The sequence below is a fragment of the Erythrolamprus reginae genome, chromosome 2 (assembly GCF_031021105.1).
Source record: "Erythrolamprus reginae isolate rEryReg1 chromosome 2, rEryReg1.hap1, whole genome shotgun sequence".
Taxonomy (NCBI): Eukaryota; Metazoa; Chordata; class Lepidosauria; order Squamata; family Dipsadidae; genus Erythrolamprus; species Erythrolamprus reginae.
Window position 1 is genome coordinate 155,864,136 of NC_091951.1, and position 26,090 is coordinate 155,890,225.

General features: G+C 39.8%; 1 protein-coding gene across 6 annotated transcripts in view; it reads right to left on the reverse strand.

Moving 5' to 3' along the window:
- The window catches only part of ASPSCR1 (ASPSCR1 tether for SLC2A4, UBX domain containing), a 108,796-nt gene that overhangs the window by 44,595 nt on the left and 38,111 nt on the right, over positions 1-26,090 (reverse strand). For all 6 annotated transcript variants that reach the window (XM_070740127.1, XM_070740128.1, XM_070740126.1 and 3 more), the window contains exons 5-8: positions 21,976-22,033; positions 20,927-21,000; positions 19,481-19,901; positions 14,789-14,928 (exon numbers count right to left, since the gene is read on the reverse strand). In XM_070740127.1, the coding sequence (XP_070596228.1) occupies positions 14,789-14,928; positions 19,481-19,901; positions 20,927-21,000; positions 21,976-22,033 (693 nt within the window). The remainder of the gene's footprint in view (positions 1-14,788; positions 14,929-19,480; positions 19,902-20,926; positions 21,001-21,975; positions 22,034-26,090) is intronic.

Genomic DNA, 26,090 nt, shown 5'->3' on the forward strand with positions numbered 1-26,090 from the left:
AGCCAACCAGGTTTTACAGAAATGAAAGAAAAACAGTCTATAAAACATATGAATATTTAGAAAGTGTCAATAGTTGGTATTCTTACAGAGTTTTATAAAAGCTAGAATAGAATTATGTCTTCTGCAATTTAGCACACTGTCTTTGCTCATATTAACACAATGCTTTCATTCTATGTTATTTGTTTATCCCACTTTTTGTTCAGGAGCTCAAGGAAGTAGAAACATAGAAACATAGAAACATAGAAGTCTGACGGCAGAAAAAGACCTCATGGTCCATCTAGTCTGCCCTTATACTATTTTCTGTATTTTATCTTAGGATGGATATATGTTTATCCCAGGCATGTTTAAATTCAGTTACTGTGGATTTATCTACCACATCTGCTGGAAGTTTGTTCCAAGGATCTACTACTCTTTCAGTAAAATAATATTTTCTCATGTTGCTTTTGATCTTTCCCCCAACTAACTTCAGATTGTGTCCCCTTGTTCTTGTGTTCACTTTCCTATTAAAAACACTTCCCTCCTGGACCTTATTTAACCCTTTAATATATTTAAATGTTTCGATCATGTCCCCCCTTTTCCTTCTGTCCTCCAGACTATACAGATTGAGTTCATTAAGTCTTTCCTGATACGTTTTATGCTTAAGACCTTCCACCATTCTTGTAGCCCGTCTTTGGACCCGTTCAATTTTGTCAATATCTTTTTGTAGGTGAGGTCTCCAGAACTGAACACAGTATTCCAAATGTGGTCTCACCATCATTCTATATAGTGGGATCATAATCTCCCTCTTCCTGCTTGTTATACCTCTAGCTATGCAGCCAAGCATCCTACTTGCTTTCCCTACCGCCTGACTGCACTGTTCACCCATTTTGAGACTGTCAGAAATCACTACCCCTAAATCCTTTTCTTGTGAAGTATTTGCCAACACTGAACTGCCAATACAATACTCAGATTGAGGATTCCTTTTCCCCAAGTGCATTATTTTACATTTGGAAACATTAAACTGCAGTTTCCATTGCTTAGACCATTTATCTAGTAAAGCTAAATCATTTACCATATTACAGACGCCTCCAGGAATATCAACCCTATTGCACACTTTAGAGTCATCGGCAAATAGGCAAACCTTCCCTACCAAACCTTCCCCTATGTCACTCACAAATATATTAAAAAGAATAGGACCCAGAACAGATCCTTGTGGCACACCGCTTGTAACCTGACTCTGCTCAGAATACTCGCCATTAACAATAACTCTCTGATGTCTACGCAAAATTCTCTGCTCCCACTTTTTTTTTTTTGCAAATCTTTTTATTGTTTTATAGATATATATATCACAATTTGTTTATACAGTTTACAGGTCTTATCCAACTTTTTTACCGGTTACAGTTGTTATATGGATAATATTAACTTAATACTATGCAATGCAAAACAAGGTAAAAACATTCAAATGGTATTTTCATTTTTTTTTTAAGGTTTGTACTGCTATTTTGTATAAGGTTATACAAATCTTTTCCTTTGAATCCACTCGTGCCAATTGTTCCACATGCTTTTAGTTTCGTTGATTCTGTTTCCCTTAAGTAGGTTTGTCAATTTATCCATTTCTGCACATGTATATATTTTTTCTATTATTAAATTTACATTGGGGGTCTGTTTGTTCTTCCATGTTTGCGCAATTGCAATTCTTGTAGCTGTATTTATTTGAGTCACTAAAAAAAGGGTTTGTTTTGAGTAAGATTTTTTCCAAATTCCGAGGAGCATCCCCTCCGGTGAGTACTTTATTTCCTCCTTCGTGATTTCCTTTAACCATTTGTAAATTGTTTCCCAAATTTTTTGGATTTTAGGGCAGGACCACCACATATGGAAGAAAGTTCCTTTTTCTTTATTGCATTTCCAACATACATTTTGTAGTGCTGGGTAAATTTTGGCAAGTCTTGCCGGTGGTAGATACCACCTGTAAAATAGTTTGTAATAGTTTTCTTTATAGGCTGATGATAGGGTGATTTTGGTTATTGTACTCCATGTTTTCTCCCATTCTGCTATATGGATTTTTCTTTGTAGGTTTTTCTCCCAGGCTACCATTGGATTTTTAATCATCTCTTTTTCTTTCTCGTGTTCTAGTAAAATCTGGTATAGTTTGGTTATCTGTTTTTCAGTGTTTCCTGTTAAGATCTTGTCTAGAGTTTGGGTGGAATTTGCTATACCTGGTATTTGTTTATCCTTATTATATCTTGATTTTATTTGTATATATGTCCACTCGTCCATCCTATAATTTTGTATTTCCAATTCTTGTTTAGTTTTAAGTTCTCCATTTGGATGTAAAATATCTTTATATTTTATGGTCTTGGTAGGGTCTATCAAATTCGGATATACTATGGCTTCCATGGTAGATAGCCATGTAGGAATTTTGTTGTAAAATTTTCTTTTAATCTCATACCAGGTTTTAAGGAGAGATTTTCTTATCATGTGTTTGTTAAAGACAGTTTGTTTTTGTTTATCGTCTTTCCATAAATAGGCATGCCACCCCAACTGTAGATCATGGCCCTCAAGTACCAGTATTCTTTTATTAGTAAGATTAATCCACTCTTTTAGCCATGTTAGGCACGCTGCAGTGTAATACTGTTTCAGATCGGGGAGTCCTAATCCTCCTCTGTTTTTGGTGTCTTGGAGGTATCTGAATTGAATTCTGGGTTTTTTATTTTGCCAAATAAATTTTGAAAAAGTTTTATTAATCTCTTTAAAAAAAATTTGTTCGATATTAATAGGGGCAGTTTGGAAAAGGTAGAGGAATTTGGGTAAGATGTCCATTTTAATCACCGCGATTCTACCTAACATGGATAGTTGCAAATCTTTCCATTTTTCTAAGTTTTTATTAGTTTCTTGTATGAGTTTGTTATAGTTATCTTTTTTAAGAGATGAAGTTTTATTTGATAGTATTAGTCCTAAGTATTTAATTTTTTTTGTGGTTTGTAGATTTGTAATTTCTTCCAATTTTTAAATTTGTTTTATAGTCATATTCTTTGTCATAAGCATCGTTTTTTGCTTATTAATTTTTAGTCCTGAGAGTTCCCCACAAATTTCTATTTCTCTGATTAATTCTGGGCCAGATCTTATAGGATCTTCTAGGAAAAGTACAATATCGTCTGCGTATGCCTGTAATTTGTATTCTTCGTCTTTTATCTTAATTCCTTTTATTTCATTATTTAGTCGAATTTTGTTTAGTAGTATTTCCTGGGTTAATATGTATAACAAAGGGGACATTGGGCATCCCTGTCTTACCCCTTTTTCTATTGAAATTAGTTCCGTCATGTCATGGTTGATTATTGCTCTGGCTGATTGTGTTGTATAAGTATTTTTAATGATATTTTCGAATTTGGTTCCCAGTTTCAATTCTTTAATTACAGCTATTAAGTATTGCCAGTTGACGCTATCGAAAGCTTTTTGTGCGTCCAGGAATGCCAGGGCTACTTGTTCTCCTGGATGGACTTCACAGTATTCTATGATATCTAGGACTGTCCTCGTACAATTTGAGATTTGTCTGTTAGGTAGGAATCCGTTTTGGCTGATTATTTTATTTAATATATTTTTTAATCTTTCTGAGAGAATTGCCATAAAAATCTTGTAATCCACATTTAGTAAGGATATTGGTCTGTAATTTCTTATTTTTTGTTTGTCCAGGCCTTCTTTAGGTATCATTGTGATATATGATTCCCTCCAAGTATTCGGGATTTTAGCTTGTTCCAGGATTTCATTGTAAATTTCTAGTAGTATAGGTTCAAATAATTCTTTATTATATTTATAAAATTCTCCTGGAAGTCCGTCTGGTCCTGGCGTTTTATTATTTTTTTGTTTTTTTAAGGCCAATTGAATTTCCTGTAGAGTTATTTTCATGTTTAAAAGTTGTTTATCTGGCTCTTCTATCTTTAGTATATTATTCTCATTTATATATTTGGCAATTTTAGTGCTTTCTACTGATTCCTCTTTATATAAATTTTGGTAGTAATCTTTCACTATTTCTTTTTTCTGCTGTTCATCGTATTGTAATATTCCGTTTTTATCTTCTAAGTGATAGATTAGTTTATCGCTTCTCGCTTTTTTAATTTTTTGCGAGAGCCATCTGCCCGGTTTGTTGGCCGATTCAAAGTGTTTTTGTTTTAAATATTTTATATCTTTGGCAAGTTCTTGTTGTTCTAAAGTATTTATTTTATATTTGGCTTCTCTTAGTAGGTTTATTGTTTGATTATTTGTGGGGTCTTGTTGGAGGATTTTTTCCAAATTTACTATTCTATTTGTGTGGTAGTTGTGTTCTGCTCTTTCTTCCTTTGATTTTTTGGCTGCATATGATATTGTTATTCCTCTCGTGTATGCCTTTAGTGTGTCCCACAGTATTTGTGTTGTAGTGGGTTGTTTCCTATTTTCTTCTAAAAATAATTTTATTTCTCTGTTAATCATCTTTATATATTTCTCATCGTGTAGTAAATTTGTGTTCAATGACCATCTCTTATAACCTTTTTTTGTTCCTTGCCAAATTATAGTAATCGGATTATGATATGCCCAGGTGTTAGGTTCTATTTCCAGGGATTTTATTGATTTATGTAATCTTTTGCTTAGCCAAACCATATCTATTCTTGATAATGAGTGGTGTGGTCCAGAGTGGAAAGTAAATTGTTTGTCTTTTGGATGTCTCACTCTCCACATATCTGTTAAATCTAATTCTTCAGTCATTTTATTAAACGTGTTTGGTAATGTGGGTCTTTTCAGTTTACTTTTCCCCCCTGCTTTGTGGTACATTTTTGGGACTACAATTCCGTTGTAATCTCCTACCATACAAATGTTTATATAATTAGTTTCAAGCAAAATTTGATGTATATTTTTATAAAATTGTTTTAACTCTTGCTTCGGGGCATATATGTTCACCAGTAGTATTTTTTCCCCTAATATTTCAATTTCTGTCATTGTATATCTTCCTTTGGGATCCGTTTTAATTTCTTTTCGTTTTAGTTCTTTCTTCAAATATGTGGCCACTCCCCTTTTTTTTTCATTTTCGTCTAATGAAGCATGTAATTCCCCTAATTTTGTATATTCTAAGAATTTCTTATGTGCTGATTTAATATGTACCTCTTGCAAGCATATTATTTGTAGTTTCTGGTTTAGGAGTTTGGAAAGAACCGTTGTACCTACCTGAACGGTCTTCTCAGTGCACTGGAAGGAGAGTCCAACATGGGTATTACTCCAATCCTATTGGTAGAGACTGAGTTAATTTATACATATTAATTGAGCACCGCCCCCTCTGCTCTCCCCATGAGCCAGTTTTAAAAACGAAGCATAAAAAGAGGATAACCAATTTTATTATCAACAACTAATAACTGATTCAACTGGTTCAACTGCCCACTCCGGCGTCCCTGCACCCTTCATCATACTGGGTGGGTTTGGACTCTCCTTCCAGTGCACTGAGAAGACCGTTCAGGTAGGTACAACGGTTCTTCTCCATTGCATCTGGAAGGAGAGTCCAACATGGGATATACCAGAGATTTACGGCCCATGGGAGGGAGAAGGTCTTGTCAGGGACGTTGGAGAAACACAAACTCGTTGTAAAACACGTCTCCCAAATGCTGCCTCAGCCGAAGCGAAGGAGTCCAACTTGTAATGCCGTATGAAGGTCGAGGGGGGTGCCCACGTGGCAGCTCTGCAGATGTCATCTATGGACGCCTGTGTGGCCCAGGCAGCTGAGGCGGCCGCACTCCTAGTAGAGTGAGCAGTCACCCCCGTTGGTACGGGTTGATCTCGAGCCTTGTATGCCTCTGCGATACAGTCCCTGATCCAACGACTGACTGAAGTAGATGAAAGTCCAAGTCCCTTCTTCCCTTGAGAGAATGTGACGAACAGCCTCTCCGTTCGCCGAAACGACCTCGTCCGTCTAATGTAAATCTTGACCGCACGGCGGACATCTATCTTATGCCATCTTAACTCTGACGGATGGCTACCGTGGGTGCAGAAATCAGGAATACACAGCTCTTGTTTCCTGTGAAATTCCGAGTTCACCTTCGGAATAAAGGAAGGGTCCAGTCTCAGTATCACCCTGTCTGGGTAGAAGATGCAGAGATCTGGCCGGACTGACAGGGCGGCCAGTTCCGACACCCTCCTTGCCGACGTGATGGCGACTAAAAAGGCTGTTTTTATAGAGAGTAAGCGAATTGATATGGATCTTAAAGGTTCAAATGGTGGCTTTGTTAAGGCCCTCAGCACTAACGTGAGATCCCACGAAGGAAATCTTCTAACCGGCGGGGCATGTTGGTTCGACGCTCCCCGTAAAAAGTCTTTCACCAGCGGGTGATAAGCTAATGATCGTATGCCTTCCACTTGTATCATGGTGGAAAGGGCCGCCACCTGTCGTTTAAGCGTGTTAGGCGCCAACCCACGCTCTAGTCCCGCTTGTAGAAATTCGAGGACTGAGATCACCGACGCTGTCCTAGGGTTTACTCGGCTTTTTTCACAAAACCTACAAAAGGCGGCCCACGTTGCTTGGTAAATGCGAGACGTGGAGGGGCGCCTTGCGGCCTGTATGGTATCAATGACTTTGTCAGGTATGTTCAGTTGTTGTAGTCTGAGCCGCTCAAGTGCCAGACGGTTAGTTGAAGCCACTGGGGGTCTGGATGTTGTAGATCCCCCTGGCTGAGAGCAATCATCTGATCTGGAATCCTCCAAGGAGGTGACACCGACAGTGCCACCAAGTCGGAGAACCACGGTCGGTGAGGCCAGTGTGGGGCTACCAACAGTACTTCCGCTCTCTCCTTCAAGATCTTTCCCACCACCCTCTGTACCAGGTTCGTTGGTGGAAAGGCGTACAGTAATCCCGGGGGCCAGGGTGTCAACAGGGCGTTGACCTTCTCCGCCCTCGGGTCTGGAAACCTTGTGTAGAACCTTGGCAACTGGGCGTTCAGGGAACTCGCGAACAGATCCACTGATGGGGTTCCAAATCTGACACTCATCTGTTGGAAAATGCTCGGTTCTAGCCTCCATTCTGATGGGTCTAAGGTAGACCGACTTAGCCAATCTGCCTGCGTATTGCTGACTCCCGCAATGTGCTCCACCGACAGGGACTGTAGATGACGTTCGGCCCAGTTGAAGAGATTGTTCATCTCCTCCATGAGGCGCTGTGACCGCGTACCCCCTTGATGATTCAAGTGGGCCCTGGTCGCGACATTGTCCGTGAGCACCAACACGTGCCGTCCCTGAACCAACTGTGTAAATGTCTGTAGAGCAAGAAAAACTGCTCTTAGCTCTAAGAAATTGATGTTGATGGGCGATAGATCTTCCGCCCTCCACAGGCCTTGAGCCATCTGGGACCCAACGTGGGCCCCCCACCCTGTAAGACTGGCGTCTGTGGTCAGGATGATCTGGTCTTGTATTCGGAATGGAGATCCAACGGTTATCGCGGTCGATGTCCACCATCCCAGAGAGTCCTTTACCTTTTGAGGCAGGTGTACTAGTCGGTGTGAGTGGCTCACCTTTGTCCTCTGGGCTGGCAGCAGGAACCATTGCAATGTCCTGATGTGGTATCTGGCCCAAGGGACGATACCAATGGCTGACACTAGGGTGCCTAGTATCTTTGACAGTTGAGATAAGGGGATCGGTCCTCGTCGTATATTGGTCACCAGGCGTCGTATGTTGTTCTGTCGTTCTGCTGACAGCGCCACCGTGCTTGTCTGGGTGTCTATGACTGCACCAAGGTGTAGCAAACTGGTGGTGGGCGTGAGCTGGCTTTTCTCCACATTGATGGTGAAGCCGTGTCGTTGCAAAGTGTGAATGGTCTCTGTAAGGTCTCTCCTGGCCGCTGCCGGGGACCTGGACAAAATGATGATATCGTCCAGGTAGGCCATCAGTCTGATGGACCGCGCCCGTAGGCTGGCTGTGAGCACGTCGAGGAGCTTGGTGAAGGTCCGCGGTGCCGATGAGAGGCCGAATGGCATGGCCCTGTACTGGAAGTGCCTTCCTTCCGTGCAGAAGCGAAGAAACCTGCGGTGTTCCGGATGAATGGGAACGTGCAGGTAGGCTTCCTTGAGATCGATGGATGTTAAAAGATCCAGTGGTCGAATAGAAGCCAGAATAGTTTGCAAGGAATGCATCCTGAACCTCCGGTATCTTATGTAGCGGTTCAGTTGCTTCAGGTTTAATATCAACCTGCAGCCCCCGGAAGCCTTGGGAACGATGAATATCATGGAATAGAATCCCTGGCCTTCCTCCTGATGGGGGACCTGTTCTATGGCTTGGATGTCCAACAGGTGTGCGATTTCCTTGCGTAATTGTAATTTCTTTTGAGAGTCCTTTATCTGTGGGCAGTTTAAGAAACGACTGGGAGGTAACTGAATAAACTCCAACTTGAGTCCGTGTGTCACGGTAGCCACAGCCCATTTGTCGGAGGAGGTCGCTTGCCAGGCCGCGCTGAATCCCTGGAGCCTGCCTCCCAAGGGCTGTAAAGTGGCTGAGTCACTTTGAGTTGCGTTTGAACCCTCGTTGATTGTTGCCACGAAACGGCCTCCTGGACTGATGGTAGCCCCGTGGCCTGTCCTGAAAGGAGCCGCGATCGCTCCTGTAGGATTGTGAAGTGTATTGACCCTGCGAGAAGGGTCGCTGGTTCTGGTTGGAGCTGGTCGAAGTGTCCCAACGAAAGGACTGCCGTCTAGAGTATGGCGTGGATCTACGGTCCTGCCTTCGGTTGGACCTGGGGAGGACCTTCCTCTTGTCCTTGTCTTCTACGAGGACTTTTTCTAGCAGGTCACCGAACAGTGTTGATCCTTGGAATGGACCGGATGCCAGCCGCCATTTAGATTTGAGATCCGCTTGCCAGTTCTTCAACCACAGGAGGCGGCGAGATGACAGTGTGGCTGCCATGCTCCTGGCGGAGAACTTGGCCGCATGTAAGGTAGCGTCCGCGGAAAATTCTGTCGCCGCTCGCAGCTTACTTAGATCTTGGCGGAGACGCCCATCCTCCGGGCCGAGGCGTGACTGCATCTCCTGTATCCAGAGCAGTGAGGCTCGGTTAATGAATGAAGCTGCTGCCGCAGCTCGGAAACTCCAGCTCGACATCTGGTGTGTCTTGCGCAGCAATGTTTCTGTCCTCCTTTCTTCAGGTCTCAGGCTGTCGCCTGTCTCTGAAGGCACCAATGCGCTTGACACAAGTGTCACGACGGGTTGGTCGATTGGAGGGAATTCCAAGAGCTTCTCCACCTCCTCATCGAAAGTGTAGAACTTCCTTTCGATGTTGGTAGGCCCTTGGGCTGCTGCAGGGTACTGCCAGGGTCTTTTGAGCCCTTTCACAAAAATGTCCGAGGCAGGAAAGTGGTCGGACTCGGGTTGAGGCTCCTGAAGGAGGGTGGTCGAGGTGTTTCCCGTCTCTGTGGTCTCTGTTGCTTTGGCTGCGCCGGGAAGGTTCATCACATGCTTGGCCTTACATAACAAGGGCCTAAAAAGCGTTGGTTTAAATAAACCCACCGTGGGTGGTTGTTCTGGCGCTGTCTCATCCTCTGAGAAGCCATATTCTGGGTCACTGCCCTCCAACTGATCCGGCTCTTCCAACAAGGACCCCAATCCCGAGGGGGGCGGTGCCGACCATGAATCCCTTGCCAGTTGGGAATGCCTGCCATGTTGCTGTGCTCCCATGGCCATGTTTTGCGAATACGCATTGGCTATAATGTCCTGCAAATCTGGGGGCAAATTCTGCCACGCCCCAGGCTGTGATCTCCATCCAGCTGCTGTGGGGGTAAAGGTGGCAGATGGTCCCTGGGAGCTCCTCTCCAAAGGCCCCGCTGACCCTGGTCTGGCCCAGGAAGTGCTGGGGGAAGGCATGACTTGAGGCATGGGCAAAAACTGCCGGTCTGGGGACCAGTCCCCTTCATGATGGACCCCCATAGGCCCAAAGGTAGCTGGGGGTGACACCGGGTCTGATCCCTGTCGCTGTGCTGGAGGGAGCCCTGCTGGAGATGATTGTAAGGCAGCTTCCAGCTTCTTTTCAAGCGCTTTGATGCGCTTTTCGGCTTCCTTGATAGAAGAGGTGGAAGCAGGAGAATGAGGGGCCTTTGCCTTCTCCTTTCCCTTCCCCTTTTGCTTGTCTTTTGGTGGCCTAGGGGAAGCGGGCTTATCGCTGACTTGGCGATCCTCCATAGTACTCACAGTGCCTGGTACTTCACAAGCTCGTGGATCCCAGAAATTAGATTTATTTGCCTCCGGTTGCCTTGTTTGCTGCCTCCGTCGAGTCATGCAAAATGGCGCCTCGTTATTCCTGAATCTGCGCCTGCGCCCTGGGCTTCCTGGCCCTTCGCGCTCTTTCCGCCGTCGGGGGGGGAGCGGCTTTTTCGCGCCTAATGACGCGTTCTCCTCGTTTCCAGCCCCCAACATGGCGGCGCCCGCGATGATTTTCGGGTCGCTCCGGGCTCCGGAGCCGGGACCCGCTTCTCTCCGGCCTCCGCGGCTCTGTGAGAGGGGCCGCGGCATTTCCAGCTGCTCGCGGCTCTCGGCGGCTGTTCCGGCGACTCCAATGGCCTCAGCGGCAGCCGCCGCGCTGATCCCCCGATCAGCTGTGAAGCGGCTCCATGCCGGCTGATCCGGGACGTCTCCGAGCCTCCCAGTGGAGGGGCATTCCCCTCCACCTTCGGCTCGCAGCCCTGGTGTGACCACGAAGGTCAGGGACCCCAGGCTGGCTGCTCCTCTGCGGGGTGTTCCCTCGGGGGGAATGCAAAACCCCTGAGGAGGATCGTTGAGGGTGCTGCCCACGGAGGGCAGAGACCCCATCCTCCTGTTCCTCTTCTGACTTTCCAATCTGAAAGAGAAAGAAAAACAGATTAAACAGGTTTATACATTTTATTTACTATTATTAAATCAATTTAACCCATTATAGGGTCTCTCAACAAACTCAGCATGTCTCTACACTTAGACTGAGTTTTTAAAACTGGCTCATGGGGAGAGCAGAGGGGGCGGTGCTCAATTAATATGTATAAATTAACTCAGTCTCTACCAATAGGATTGGAGTAATACCCATGTTGGACTCTCCTTCCAGATGCAATGGAGAAAAACCTTTTTTCTCTTACAATTGTTATTAAGGCCATTTATATTTATTGAAATCAATTTAATATCTGAAAGCATTTAGTTAAGTATTCCTCCTAGGGAGGAAAAAAGTTGAAGCAAGAAAGCTAGTTTTGTTTATCTGCTGCCGCTGCCGTTTGTGATCTAGTCTTAGCCCCTTCTTCCTTCTCCTTTCTTCTCTCTGTTTCCTCTGGTCCTTGCTTTCTGTCTATTTGTCCCTCTGTGTCTATATCCTCCTCCTTGCTTGATTCTAGTCTATCTCCACTTTCTAATTCGGAGTCTAGGGCAGTTATTCGTTCGTATATCTCTTGTGCTTTTTCCGCATTGTCGACTTTCACTCTCCTTCCTTCTATTTTTACCATCATCCCCTCTGGTGTTATCCATCTAAATGTTATTTCCTTTTTGTTCAGGAGGGAGGCTAAGTTTCTATATTCCCTTCTTCGTTCTCTAATCTTTCTAGGGATATGTTTCAAAATATTTAGTTCTCTGCCTTTATATGTCATTTTCCCTTCTCTAGAGGCTGCATATACCCTGTCTCTTGTGATCTTTCTAGCGAATCTTAAATGTATTTCCCTGGGTAATCGATGTCTTCTCGCAAAATTAGTATTGATTCTGTAAATTTCGTCTAATTCATTTATGACTTCCTCTCTGTTAGTCTGTGATATCCCTGAGATTATTGTTGTCATAATCTCCCCAAGGTTTTTATTTTCTGCCTCTACCACATTTTGAAATCTTAGAAAGTAAGATGATCTCTCTAATTCCAATTGGATCAAAGAGTTTTCGAGCTCTCTGTGGGATTCTATGAGTTTTTGATCAACCTGTTCCAGGTTTTTTTTCATTTTGTTCTGTCCTTTTTTCTGCTGTTATTATTTTTTCCTCATTTTTTTGTGTTTCTGCTTGTGCGGATTCCAATCGATTTTCTAGTCTCAGTATATCCATTTTTAATTCTACATGATTATTTGTAATCAGTTCCTGCAGTTTCAACATGGTCTCCTGCATTACTGTTAAAGTTGTGTTCATGTTTTGCATCAATAATGTACTCTCTTTTTCCTTCTCTACATTTAACATCTCATCTATTTGCCTTTATTTTATTTATTTATTTATTTATTCTTTGTCCAATATACAATACATATGAGAGAGAATATACATTAGGAATATATATATAAAGATAGGAAGTAAAAAGAAGGGAAGTGGATAGGAAGAGAATATATATAGAGGAGAGAATATATAAGATAAAAGAGGTAAGAAAAGAGAATTGGACAGGGGACGATAGGCACAACAGTGCACTTATATACGCCCCTTACTGGCCTCTGAGGAATCGGGAGAGGTCAATCGTGGAGAGTTTAATGGAGAAGTGTAGGGGATTGGGGGTTGACACTATTGAGTCCGGTAATGAGTTCCACGCTTCGACAACTCGATTGTTAAAGTCGTATTTTTTGCAGTCAAGTTTGGAGCGATTGACATTAAGTTTGAATCTATTGTGTGCTCTTGTGTTGTTGCTGTTGAAGCTGAAGTAGTCGTTGGCCGGAAGGACGTTGCAGCGTATGATCTTGTGGGCAATACTTAGATCGTGTTTTAGACGCCTTAGTTCTAGGCTTTCAAGGCCCAGGAGAGGCAGGGGAAGCTGTATTTGTTGTGGTGGTGGTTTTTTTACCACCTTTAGGTTGATAACTAGCCATCTCTTTTATGATCTGATTTTGCTTTTCCAATATAGTAAATATTCTATTCCAGATCACCATAGGAGATGAGAGAAAAGTGTTTAAGCAGATTAATAACTCTTGCTGTATTTCATTCACTAATTAAATTTTAACAATCAACTTTCTAGTTTGTAATTAATTAAATGGTTCTAAATTCCTTTGCAAATAGCAATGTAAATAACAATGTAAATATAAACTTATAAACTTATAAACTTATTTTCTATACAGTTCAGTTCTAATTCTTATCAATATTCTATAGTTTCCTATCTTATTGCAATCTAAAGTAATAAAGAAATAAAGAAGAACAATTAAGATACTCTTAAAAATATTAGGCAAATAATATGCTTTCAATTTCCAATTCCTATCTATCTATTTATTATGTTAAGAGGAGCATCCTGTGAGGTAGATTGAGGTAGATTGAGGTAGATTGAGATGAAAGAGTGATTAGACTCAGGTTACCCACTGCTTTTCTGCAGCTGAGAGTGGACTTGGACAGAGGTTTCACTGGCGCCAATGCAATATCCTAATCACTATTTTCAATAAGGCACCCTATGTTATCACCAATATAAAATATGAAGTACTGAATTCATTTGAAATATTATCTAGGAATTCTGTATAATCTCTTGAATTTATCAACAATTGGGCAACTTCTGTCCCTTGTGACATTTCTTCCCTATATATAGTCCCATTACATGGATACTTTCTAGATTCTTTCACCTGCAGATGAAAACTTCAGATTTCAAACCAACAATATCACAATTCAGAGGACACAGATATTCTGACTTAAAAGTAGCTTGGGTTTGCTTTTTGTATTAACACTTGCGAATTATTAAAGGGAACTAATGTCTTCACTGTCATATAATTATTAAAGGGAACTAATGTCTTCACTGTCATATAAAGAAACCATGAGCTTTCTTGACTATTCATCCAGCCTTTTCCCAATGTTTATAATAGATGCATCTAAGCAGATGATAATGTAAAAAAAAACAAATCCATCTTCCAATCAATTTTGTGACCTAAATAAATTGGCTGGCATTCCTGGAAACTACTAAGAACAAATAAAATCCAAGTCCAAAGAATCTTCAGCAGTGCAAGGAGAAGAAATTGCCATCCACATATATGTGCCCAGACTTCGGAGACAAAAATGTGTGTGGCTAAAAAAACATTTTCTACTTAAAAAGTTAAGTTACAAATTACAAAGGAAATTAAGTCTACAGTCTAAATAAGATATTTACATACAGAAGTGGATTTATCTTCTACTACTGAGTCTACATTCATATTTTCTTTAAAGTACATGGTACTTTAATGTCTCAACAATCATATTTAAGAAAATACTGCATCGGTGTTAGATTCTCTAGCATTAGAGGGAACCTAGCAGTATCTTTTCCAACTAATTTTATGTTATTAACAAGTGTATGTTTTTGTATGACAGAATAAAAGTATCTTCTCAATCAACAATAATGATTGTAGTTGTTGAGATTACCTGAAACTTTTTAATGCAAGTCCAGAAACTCTTGCTAAATGATGCTGTTAAAATCTTGTTTTTCATTTTGAAGAACTGTCTCATATGTAACCTGCAATTTGCATAACTCATCTGTATCCCCCTTCCTCCAGCCCAATTTAAATCCTATATCAGTGTAGGCATTCTATGCATCTGATGAAATAAGTGTGGCTCGTAAAGCTTGTGCCTTTTAATACAGTTTTTAATTAAAATAGGCACTATTAGACTTGGTCTGGATTTCTTTTTTGTTATCATAGATTAACAAATATAGCTCTCCTCCAACAAAGAAAAACATACTTAAAGAAAAACATTAAGTTTCTGTCTAGGCAGGTGAACATATACCGGTAACTAGAAGACTACAAGCAAAATTTCCAATATGAAGAACATTAAGTATAAGTGAGAAGCTAATCCTGAGCATATTCATTGTTTAAGATTCCATCGGAATCAATCTATATTGTATGTACAGTACATTGGCCATAAAAATTATTGTTTTACTACTAGTAGTGAAAAATAACTTTACCTTTCATTCTGGAGCTGGGCCAAACGTTTTCTCACATCATCTACTGTAACCTCAAAGAACTCATCAGGGAGATCTTGTGAATCAGAATCTGACAGCTCTTGAAGATCAGGATGGCATACAATTAGTTCTCGCTCAAAATGCTGCAGAGTGAATATAAATTAAAGCTTGACGCTTGAATCCATCAAGGCAGAGAATCCACATAGCACAAGGAATATAATCTTTGCACTTAGAAAAATGTGGTTTTTGTGGTAACCCCGCAACATTTCATTTTTTAAAATTTACATACCTAACTTCATAACTGACATGCTATAATCTTTCCTAATGTAAATTCCCACCCTAATTTTCACAGAGTATACATTATATAATTATATAAAACGGCACCATTGTCAGAATTCATCTTTGACTACAATCTGTCAATCTATAATTAGAGATATATCATACATCCTTTCTCAGGCAGGGAGGTTCTGATTCTAGGAGTTCTAAAAAATGCTGCTCTTTATATCCATATTATACAAACTCTTTTGAACTTGAATTAGATCTGTAAACAAAGAGCCACCATGTCTTAGCTGGATCTTTCTGGTGTCATAGTGATAAGCTGAAGTTTTATAGCCTGGATTTATAGCCTGTAAGTAGGCAGGTTATTTAAAAATGGAAGGAAGAACTTTTTATTGGAAAACATTGATTTCCAGTTACTTCTATGCATCTATTATTGATACTTTTAAAATCTTTGAAAGATTATAAAATGAATATAAATAACCACATCATCCAACATGTAATACATAGAGTTTATTTATTATGTTGTTTGATTTGGGTACTCTAGCAGCTCTCAAAAAAACCAATTGTTTCAAATAAACTAGAAAAGGCTTTTGTGAAAATCAAGTGGCAACTTAATATTATCAACAATTTTAAAAATATTAAAATAAGATTAGATAATAAACCAGGTATTTGGAACTTAAAAATGATATCCAGTTTTAGGAAATAACCAGGGTTGTTCTTTCAATGTAAAACCTATTTTAAATATTAAAAAATACTGCACTTTTCAATGGATATTTCAAAAAAGGTTAGTTACCTTTTATTCTTCTTGAAGATGCAATACATTCCAAAGAATATATTATAGCATTGTAGGGTTTTTTGGCTTTATGTCACTACCATATTAGTATAATGATATACTATTCTTATTTGGATTTTCCCTCTTTTTCGTTTTGTTTTTTATTTGTTCTGTTTAGTATTTTTTAATCTTATTTTTAATGAAGAGTTTGGAATGAAATTAATAAATTAGTAAATTTTACTTTTAAGAGTTATTTGCTGTACGCTACTACAGTATTTATTATTATTTTTAAAACTAGAAAATTGTATCTCAATACAGCCTGAAACTATGTATCACTTATTCTTGTATAAACATAGATTTACCCATGGAAAGATGTCAATCAGATAGATAAACCTGCTGTAGAAAATCTAGAGTCAGGAAAGACTAAACAGTATAGAAATACATAAATGGCTAGAAAGAAGAAAAGACTGCTTCCTTAGCACTGACTGACTAAAATGCACCCACTGATGTAGTTACACGATAAAATCTACTAAATGAAATTCTACTACAGTATATGACAAATAAGGTTTCCATTCAGTGCATAAAACTTGCTTGTGCATGGGCTAGGTTCTGCTAGGTCTGACAGATTAAAGTAAATACTGTGCAATGAAACTTGGCTGACACATTATGAATCCAGAGCTATAAAGCGATGGCACCAGTTGGTCTGTATGGTTAATAGGCTGCTTTGAAAACCAGCATCTTTGACCATCAATGATCTGCCTGGCCTAGACTGGCCTGCCCCCAGACTCCGTGAACTTGGGATAATCCTATTTTAGTCACCATACCCCCACATCTTGATTTCTCTAACATACCCTGTTTTTGCTCGACTTCCCACCCATATACTATCCTGTCATCCTGACTTCTCTCCAGCAACACCACCCCTCCCACCCTGAACAAGCCCTCTGGGAATAGAAGGAGCCTCTCTCAATTATCAGTAGAGACAACACAAATTACAAGGCAAGATTTCCTCTATTTGTGGGCACCAGAGGGTAATTTGGAAAGTTAAAAGAGTGAGGTTGCGTGGGTGGACCCTCAGCTACTTTTAGAAAGTTGAAGAGAGTCAGGTCTAACTAGAGGGTGAAGTAGCCTGATTGTAGCTTTCCCTGGGCAGAAAGCACAAGGAGTACCCACGAGCTGCCAATCTGTCCTTTCACAATGACTACTGTCGCCTGACTCTAGTTGTTTAGAGACTGGGCTGCAGCGTAAATGAGCAATTGTCTTGAACCGAAAGTCATGGACTCCTCCTCCTGGATTAGAAGAGAGTTGACAATTTTGCAAACCGAAGTAATTTGTCACTCCATTAAATATAAATGGAGTTGAAGGTCACTAATTCTAATTCTAAGAACAGAATGGGCAATGGGTGGCCATGGTGATATTATGGCCCTGCATGATAGTCCCTAGTCATTTCTATTAATGCCTGATAAATAAATTTCATACAACTTCTGATAGATTCTCCATAAAACCAAATAATTAATCCAGAACCAAATGCCATCCACTATCTTCTACTAGATTCTTTTTATTATAGCAATACCAAAGAGTAGCAAACTAAAGTAGGCAAGTAAGGAATCACAAGAAACAGCAAATATAGTCATTGACACAAAGGAATGTTTAGCTTAAAAAATTAACCACGAGGGTGACATTTCAGCTTCAGAGACAGGTACCTGGTTCATATAACCAGTTTATTTCATGTTATTTTTCCCCCCTCTTCAAGCTGGTCTTCCATGCCCTACATAAAACTTACTATATAAGTTATATCCTATGCCTGAAAAACTAAATTTTCTTTCACATCAATATAATTATCCTGAAAAATATTGCCTGGAACTTTCAAATTGTAATTAGCACTGAATGTAGCCTAGAAGACAGGGCTTTCAAATAGAAAGCATTAAACTTTTAACTCTCCTCAAACAGCAATGACTTCCAGAATCTGAAGTGAGTTCCAGAAGGGCTATGTCTAGAAACAAGTAATTGACTTGAAAAGGAAAACAATGCAACACATTCCTCTCTACTATTAAACAAACCCAAGACACTGGCAACATCCCACTTGGCTAGGGCTTGCTGCCCAACACTGAAGACAAAAACACGGGTCCTCTTGTGTTCAAAGCTTTCCTAGTAGACCACCAATGCAAAGTCAACTGCCAGACCAGCACTCTGTTTCAGATATGGAGCAACAGACTGATAAATAGTTCAGTTTCCACAATGCAGTTCTTAGAACCAATTACAGATTCCAAAAAAGGAGGACCAGCAGCAGCAGCTACACAATACATATAGCATGGACTGGGTGACAGAATGATTTGATGGATAATCTCTTTGAACTAGACTGTTCTTCCATTCCAGGAATTGCAACACAAGGCAGTTAAAGGAAAGATAAACATAAACATGCTTGTCTTTTTCACCTATTTTGGTTCTGATTTCCAAACTCAACCTATGACAGAATCTTCAACTCTAGGATTATTATAGTGCTGTGGTCAAGCCACTCAAAGCTATCTATTACCCACCTAAATGTTACTGTGCTGCACAATTAAAAGGTGAGGGGCATGCTGCAACTTCCAAAAAAACGTGCTGGATAAGACTGCAACCTCCCGCATTGCAGAATTCTTCTGATCTCTAGGGTAATAGGGAGTGAAGCTACCTTCTAACAATTAATGTTTTGACATCAAAGTCAAAGCATAGCTTGTCTGCAAACCAGTCCTAGCCCAGAAGTGGAGGGACTTCGGCACAGATTTTATCCAGCTTCTTCCATCAAATTAAAAGGGGGGAAAAAACCCCACACACAAGCACAACATTAATGGGAAGATTCTTTTGCTAAAATGGACCTTTGATGTTTAAAAATAATTTGTTTTGTTTTCTTTTGCCCCCTTCTCCTCGCCCCACTAAAAAGGGACAAAAAGCAGATGCCATGTGGCCAGCCCTGTTCTAGGGCTGTTGATGAGAGCAAGAGAAGGGAATGGAAGGAATGGAGGAGGGAGTGCAACGTAATCAATCAGCGGCAAAGGCACCCAAGATCAAAGCGCCTGAAAGCAGCAGTCAAAGTCACACGCTGTTTAATATGAGGGAGGGAAGGGAAGGCTCCAGCAGAACCTGCAGCCACTCTAAAGACAGCACTCTACCCATGTACGAGAAGGCAGGATCCAAGAGCATCTCTTAAATAGTCTATGATTTTGGCAATGTAAGGACACTGTTCAAGGTTATCGCAGGGGTTGGCAGGCAAAACAATGTAAGAGGGTCTACCCACGTCTCAATCTAATATAAAGAACTGAACACAGCAGCCATACAAAAAATATTAAATGATGATATTCGTCCAGCTCCTAATAATGAAACAGAATAACATTCATCATGAACTGAAAATTAAAACAAGAGACTATGATTTCAGTCACCCAGTTTGAAATGTTCAAGAGCATTATCGCTCGCCTTTGTAACTGTTTGTTATCATATAAATTATAAATAAATAACATAAAATAAACTGAAAGTTTAAATGTTTCAAGGAATGTGACATAATTTTGTCTAAATTTGGGAGGATATATTAACGCATAGGTTCAATTGTCGAGAGAACAGGCCTAGAGAACTTTCTCCTCCCGAAGAACACTGTAAGAAAGCTAAGCTGCTACCTCTTTTGGCTCCTTTAGTTTTTCTTGGCTGTTCTTTGACTTCTTTGGCTTGGAAGGCCCTCCAGGACTGGACAGAGAACTTGGTTGGCCTGTCAATAGTGGAGATAGTGTGGGACAGCCACCACCCAGGTACTGGCCACTGCCCGTGAAAGGGACAAATGAGGTAGGCACAGGCTCTGAAGGAGGACGAAGCGTTTCTGAATTATCCTGAGATCCTTTCCTCCAGTTTTGCTTATCAGTACATTGGTTGGTACGTGCAGCCTCACTTGAGCGTGTTGAGCTTGGAAAGGCAGGCAGGTGTTCAAAAGACACAGCCTCTGGCTCTTCTGTAGATGTTGACCTTTCTGGTACTTCTTTAGCAATAATTTCATTGCTCCCACCTTCTGCACTATCAGAGGAAACAGCCTTCTTTGTGTTCACTCTATTAAAACAAGAGATATGAACAAGAAGGCTTAAGTATGTGTACGCATAGATGGGAGAAACTATTTTCCTTTTAGATCAAAAAGTACAGAAATATGTGGTCAATTATATTATTGGAAAGTGGGATTCAGGGTTTTTTCCCCAATAACAAATGAAGCATTTCTCACACAGTCTGTAACAAAAAAAGGAACAATAGATTAAGATTCTTACATGCAGTACTCTGCCAAATTTAATACGTTTAAGTTTGATAAATTTAATAAGTTTAAGTTTGATAAAAGTGTTAAAATTTATAGGCTTAAAGGGCAATTTTTAGTGAACAGGGAATTTAACGCCAAATGAGTATCTTGAAGACAATGCAGATAACCTTAGCTGCCACAGATGTCTAACTGCAAAACATAGATGTCTAATTAAAAAATGGAGTGGCTAAATAAGGAACATATGATCATGAATGCAAAGCCCTGTGCCAGCTCTTATAATTTTTAAGTCTTATTTTAAAAGAATGACATTGTTCTATAATGACTTGGGGTTAGGCCTACTTGTTATCCTACAGATAGTTTTCTTACAGTGACAAAGGACTACTGTGTCTCAATTGTGAAATTATCTCCCAAAAGAAGTACAATCAGCTCCAACTGTTGTTTTAAAAGAAACTGAAAATATACCTATCATCAAGACATCAGAAAGGAAACATCAGTTTCAGGACCAGATTTCTGTTTCCAATATTTTAATCTTACATTTTTAATGCTCTACAATAGATTACTATATTTAATTGTTCTTTCCGCATACTGCTCTTGTCTCCTTCAGGGTGTAAAGTGGTGATATATATACTATAAATAAAACAGTAATAAATATCAACAATGATGGGGGGGGAGGCATTTTCACTGCTGGCAAACAAAATTAATGAAGGTCTTCAAAAACATGCCTTTAAATGCTCACTCTCACAGAAGTAAATTTATCCCTGGGACAAAAAGAAAAGAAAGGAAAAAAAACAAAAAAAGGGCAAAAAATGGAAATACTGCCTTTCTCTACCTGATAATGGCATTGCCCCCAGTCAGACCAAGAGACTTCAGACTAGCCTTCTGCAAAGCAGTTTTCCCAGATACCTACAATGGAAAAGAATACACAGTACTATTTTATCAATTCTGAAAAGGCAACTTACTCAAAAGTTACTTGAATACTTCATCAAAGAATAATATACTGTATAGCTCTCTCTCGTGTACTCTTCCTAAATACCTCTAAATAGTTCTGTTTTGTTGACCCTTGTTCAGAATGCTGATTTTTTTTTTAAATGTTAGTTTTGTATAAATAAAATCCCATTCCATTTTTGACATTTGCATTTAAAGAAATCTTAGACAACAGAACTGAAAAAGACCTAATTGGAAATATTAGAATCTACCGCTAGCCACGATTAACCATTGCTCCAATTTGGAATTAAGCAATTTCGTAAGTTTATGCTCTTCCTATCTCCAAGTATTAATTTAAACATGTCCAACTGCATTTAGCTCTATGGTGACAAGTTTATCCTGAGATGTGGCTTAAAAGAGGCTTATTCTGCCTATCCACTCCTCCCTACCCATTTCAGCATTCCTTTTCCAGGATAGCAGAACTAACACCCACTACTATAAGGGTGATCTGTTCAGTACCTGGAAGGAGAGGTTGGCATTTATTCTACGGTAGGTGATGAATGACTCTAAAGTACTGGCATATAAAAGCATTAAACAAAAATAAAAACCCTGCAGAGATCAAAACAAGGAAAAAGCAAATATTTATTAAGCTGTAACCACTGTTGTGAGTCTCGAGTTTTATAAGAACTTGAAAAAACACACACAGATCATTGAGTATATTTTATGGGTTCAAAGGCTTGAGCTAAGCAGCTCATGATTATGTTCCAGCAAGATTTTTTTTCCCCTCACCCCACAAAATACTTCAAACTTTGAAGACTAAATCCTTCCATTTCCCCTCTTCAGTGAGTCAAAAAGAGGGACACATTTTCCAGACTGGAAAGCTACGCAGAGTAATTTTGTCATTGTCAGTGGGAGATGAGGGGGAATGGCAGAGAAATGGGTTTGTTGACTTACTTCATCTCGCATGTAAATACAGACTGGGGACACTTCACTTTGCTCTTCCATATATTCCCTGCAAGGAAACATAAAAATGAAGTATGCCATATTGAAGAAAACTCTGTTCTGGTTTTAAAAGTTCCAAAACAAATCTAATTTACAATCTTTGAATTTTCTAAGCTTTCTCAGAGAATCATCTATAGATAGTCTAGAATAGTTTTTCAATATTAATACTCGTGGTTTCATACCTATCTTCCACTTACCATAACACAAAAGGCCTTGCAAAGCTCAGATATGTTCTTCGTCTCTTTCTCATCCCAATCCACTGCAGAGTCAAACTGAAGTTGTACTCAGCTGAAGTGATATTTTCTCCCTTCTGCTAATTTAACTCTTACTGTATATAAACAATCTATGTGACTTCAGTAAGAAGTTTGGCAATCATATGTCCAGTTTCTATTGGCCATTAAACCATGCTTCCTGCCTAGTTAGTGAGCACTGTCTTCTATAGCCATTTTGGGTTGTAGGACGCACCACGTCCGGTGCAACTTTTAGTGTTTTGTTTTTGCTTTGTCAAAGGCCTATTGAACCTTCATGGAGAATACATCATAAACCTTTGTGGTAAAGCAATACAAACTATTATTAAATAACAACAAAAACAACAAATAAGAACAGTTGGAGAATTCCAGGGTAGATGAATATAAGGAATCAATAAAGCAAATGAACAGAATAGAATAGAATTCTTTATTGGCCAAGTGTGACTGGAACACAAGTCTTTGGTGCATATGCTCTCAGTGTACATAAAAGAATAAAAAAATACACTTGTCAAGAATCATGAGGTACAACACTTAATGATTGTCATAGGGTTCAAATAAGCAATTAAGAAACAAAATCTTAAGGATACAAGCAACAGGTTACAGTCATAAGTGGGAGGAAATGGGCAATAAGAACTATGAGAAAAAACTAGTAGCAATAGTAGTGCAGACTTAGTAAATAGTTTGATAGTGTTGAGGGAATTATTTGTTTAGCAGAGTGATGGTGTTCAGGAAAAAACTGTTCTTGTGTCTAGTTGTCTTGGTGTGCAGTGCTCTGTAGCAACGTTTTGAGGGCAGGATTTGAAACAGTTTATGTCCAGGATGTGAGGGGTCAGTAAATATTTTCCCCGCCCTCTTTTTGACTCAATGGAAGGCCGGTTGGCAGCAATTGTTTTTTCTGTAGTTCTGATTATCTTCTGAAGTCTGTGTCGGTCTTGTTGGGTTGCAGAATCAAACCAGACAGTTATAGAAGTGCAGCTGACAGACTCAATGATTCCTCTGTAGAATTCTATCAGCAGCTCCTTGGGCAGTTTGAGCTTCCTGAGTTGGCACAGAAAGAACATTCTTTGTTGTGTTTTTTTTATGACGTTTTTGGTGACCACTTTAGGTCTTGAGATATGATAGAACCTAGAAATTTGAAGGTCTCTACTGTTGATACTGTGTTGTCTAGTATTGTGAGAGGTGGTAGGATGGGAGAGTTTCTCCTAAAGTCCAACACCATTTCTATGGTTTTGAGCGTGTTGATTGCTGGTGGTTTAAATCTATATGTAAACAATTACACATGCAGGTGATCATTATCTGAAGTCTCTTTGGTTTTTTATATCTTCAGTTGGTAAATTCAGACTAGATCACTCTCTATGTTAACTTATTTTCTGTCTCTGCCATTTTGGGTGCATGGTTCTGAGGCATCTGTCATTTTGCACATGTGTAGAAGTATGCATTGGGCCTCCAACTCTTAGATATTTCAGGAATCTGCTACCATCATTCTAACCAGTATTGATCCTAATATTGTACAGCTGGCAATTTTCACAGCATTTCCTTCCTTCCTTTCGCTCCTCCAATCTTCCCTTGTATAAAAGTCAATCAGATAATGTGATTTTAGATGCGTGGTAAAGATTAAAATATCTGGCAATGTAGTATCTAGAAAGAAGTAGAAGGCTTTCAATTCAATACCCAATACCATTAAACCAATAGTTTGTTTTCAGGACTGAAAGAAAAAGCAACAAAAATCTAAATCTAGCAAGACTGAACTGGAAGTGACGTGATGAAAAAAACTCAAAATAAAATAATAAAAATGAGTGGAACAGCAAATTTTCTAAGATCCAAACTTTCTATATCAACTCAAGCAGAAAGCATCCAACATAAAAAATATAATATATCCTTCCAGAAGGCAATACCTGCCAAAAGACTTATAGAATCGCTGTGGAAAGATGAAAGTATTATTTTTAAATTTATGTAAACTCTTATTACTGACTCTTACAAATGGAAATTCCCGTTCTTTATAGTTTTTTCTTCCAATTATGACCATAACTTAAATTCCTTTATTCTTCTGCCAGAAGCAGCCCAATATGTTTTGAAATAGCGCTCCCACTTTTTTTCCACATATAAAGATGCTGAATGGATTGGCAGTTGAAACTTCAGCACTGGAAATGAAAAATCATCTTTAAATGTGCATGAAGACAGCAAGTCATATGGCACACAGCCTACTTGCCAAAATTGTAAAATCAGTGCCACTTACTATCTCCTAGTATCTGCAGCATAATCAAGCTATCTCCCTATGCCTAATAATTGGGATAAATAGATTTTTCATATCTTCTATCTCTTTTTGCTTACATGTGCATTTATCTCATTTCCTGCTAATTCCAAAGATATTTTTTGGACTGTGTTGAAATTCTCCACAAGTCTGAAGACAACATATGTGGCCCCTCAGACTTTCTCTACCAATGATCCCAATTTAAAAAAAAACCTCTTTAAATCTATGTTATATTTATGATAAAAGAAAAAGAGATACCTTCCTTTTGCAAACATTTGTAATTTGGGAGGCAGGGGAAAGATCATCAATTCTACCACACAGAGAAAAAATAAAATTATGTAGTACAATGGTATCTCTACTTAAGAACGCCTCTACTTAAGAACTTTTCTAGATAAGAATCGCGTGTTCAAGATTTTTTGCCTCTTCTTAAGAACCATTTTCTACTTAAGAACCCGAGCTGGGAAAAATTTCCCAGGAAATTTGAGAGCGGCACGAAGGCCCAGCCAGTTTCCTGCCATTCCCCTTTTAATCCCAGCCATCTGGGCTGCCAGAGGAGCCTTTTGGTGATGCTTGAGTAGGCTTTGGCAGTCCAGAGTGAACAAAGCATTTTCCTTTCTCTGGGCACTTGGAGAGGGAATAAACCTCCACCAGCGCCCAGAGAAAAGAAATGCTCCCTTCGCTCTAGGCAGCCGGGGAGTCACCACAGCAAAGGCTACAAAGCGAGGGAGAGGAGAGGGGAGCCCTTCAGCATGGGAAGGAAGAGGCAGCAGGTAGCAGCAGCCAGTGTATGGGAGGCAGCCTCGCGCTGGGTGTATTGGGGGCACGTGCTTATTCTCGCCATCTAAGAGTCCCTCTTTTTTTTAAAAGCTTTAAAAAGTTGGATTTTTTTTAATTCCCCTCATCTCACCTTCGGCAGCGACTCTCCTCCTCCTCTTCTTCTTCTTCCTCCTCCCACCCAAATTCTGAGCTTTTATTTCTTTTCTAATGGGTTTGCACGCATTATTTGCTTTTACATTGATTCCTATGGGAAAAATCACTTCTACTTAAGAACCTGGTCATAGAAAAAATTAAGTTCTTAAGTAGAGGTACCACTGTACTTGTACTGTTCAAGGTAATCGAGGGTATGTCAATATTAAGGGACAAATTTATTTATTAGATTTATATGACTGCCAGCTCAATATTAAAAATAATAAAACCACATTTTTAAAAAGCCATACAACACATAGCAGTCGAAAGAAAACTGGCTTCATCTCACACACACACTGGTTTGACCATAGAACCAATTCTCCCCTCCTGCTGGCCTAGATGGCACAAGTAGAAACAATTCAGGAGAGATGGCCTAAGTCACGGAAGGCTTTAAAGGTGATTATCGGCACCTTGAATTGTAACTGGAAACATACTGGTAATCAATGCAGCTTGTATTGAAATGAGACATGCTCACCTTGTCATATTTTGGATCAGTTGCTTAATCAATGCTTTGTATAGCAGGTTTTAAATGAGCATGTTAGAGAAATCTAACAGAATGATAAGTCCCTAGACCAGTGGCTCCCAATGTTTTGAGAACCAGG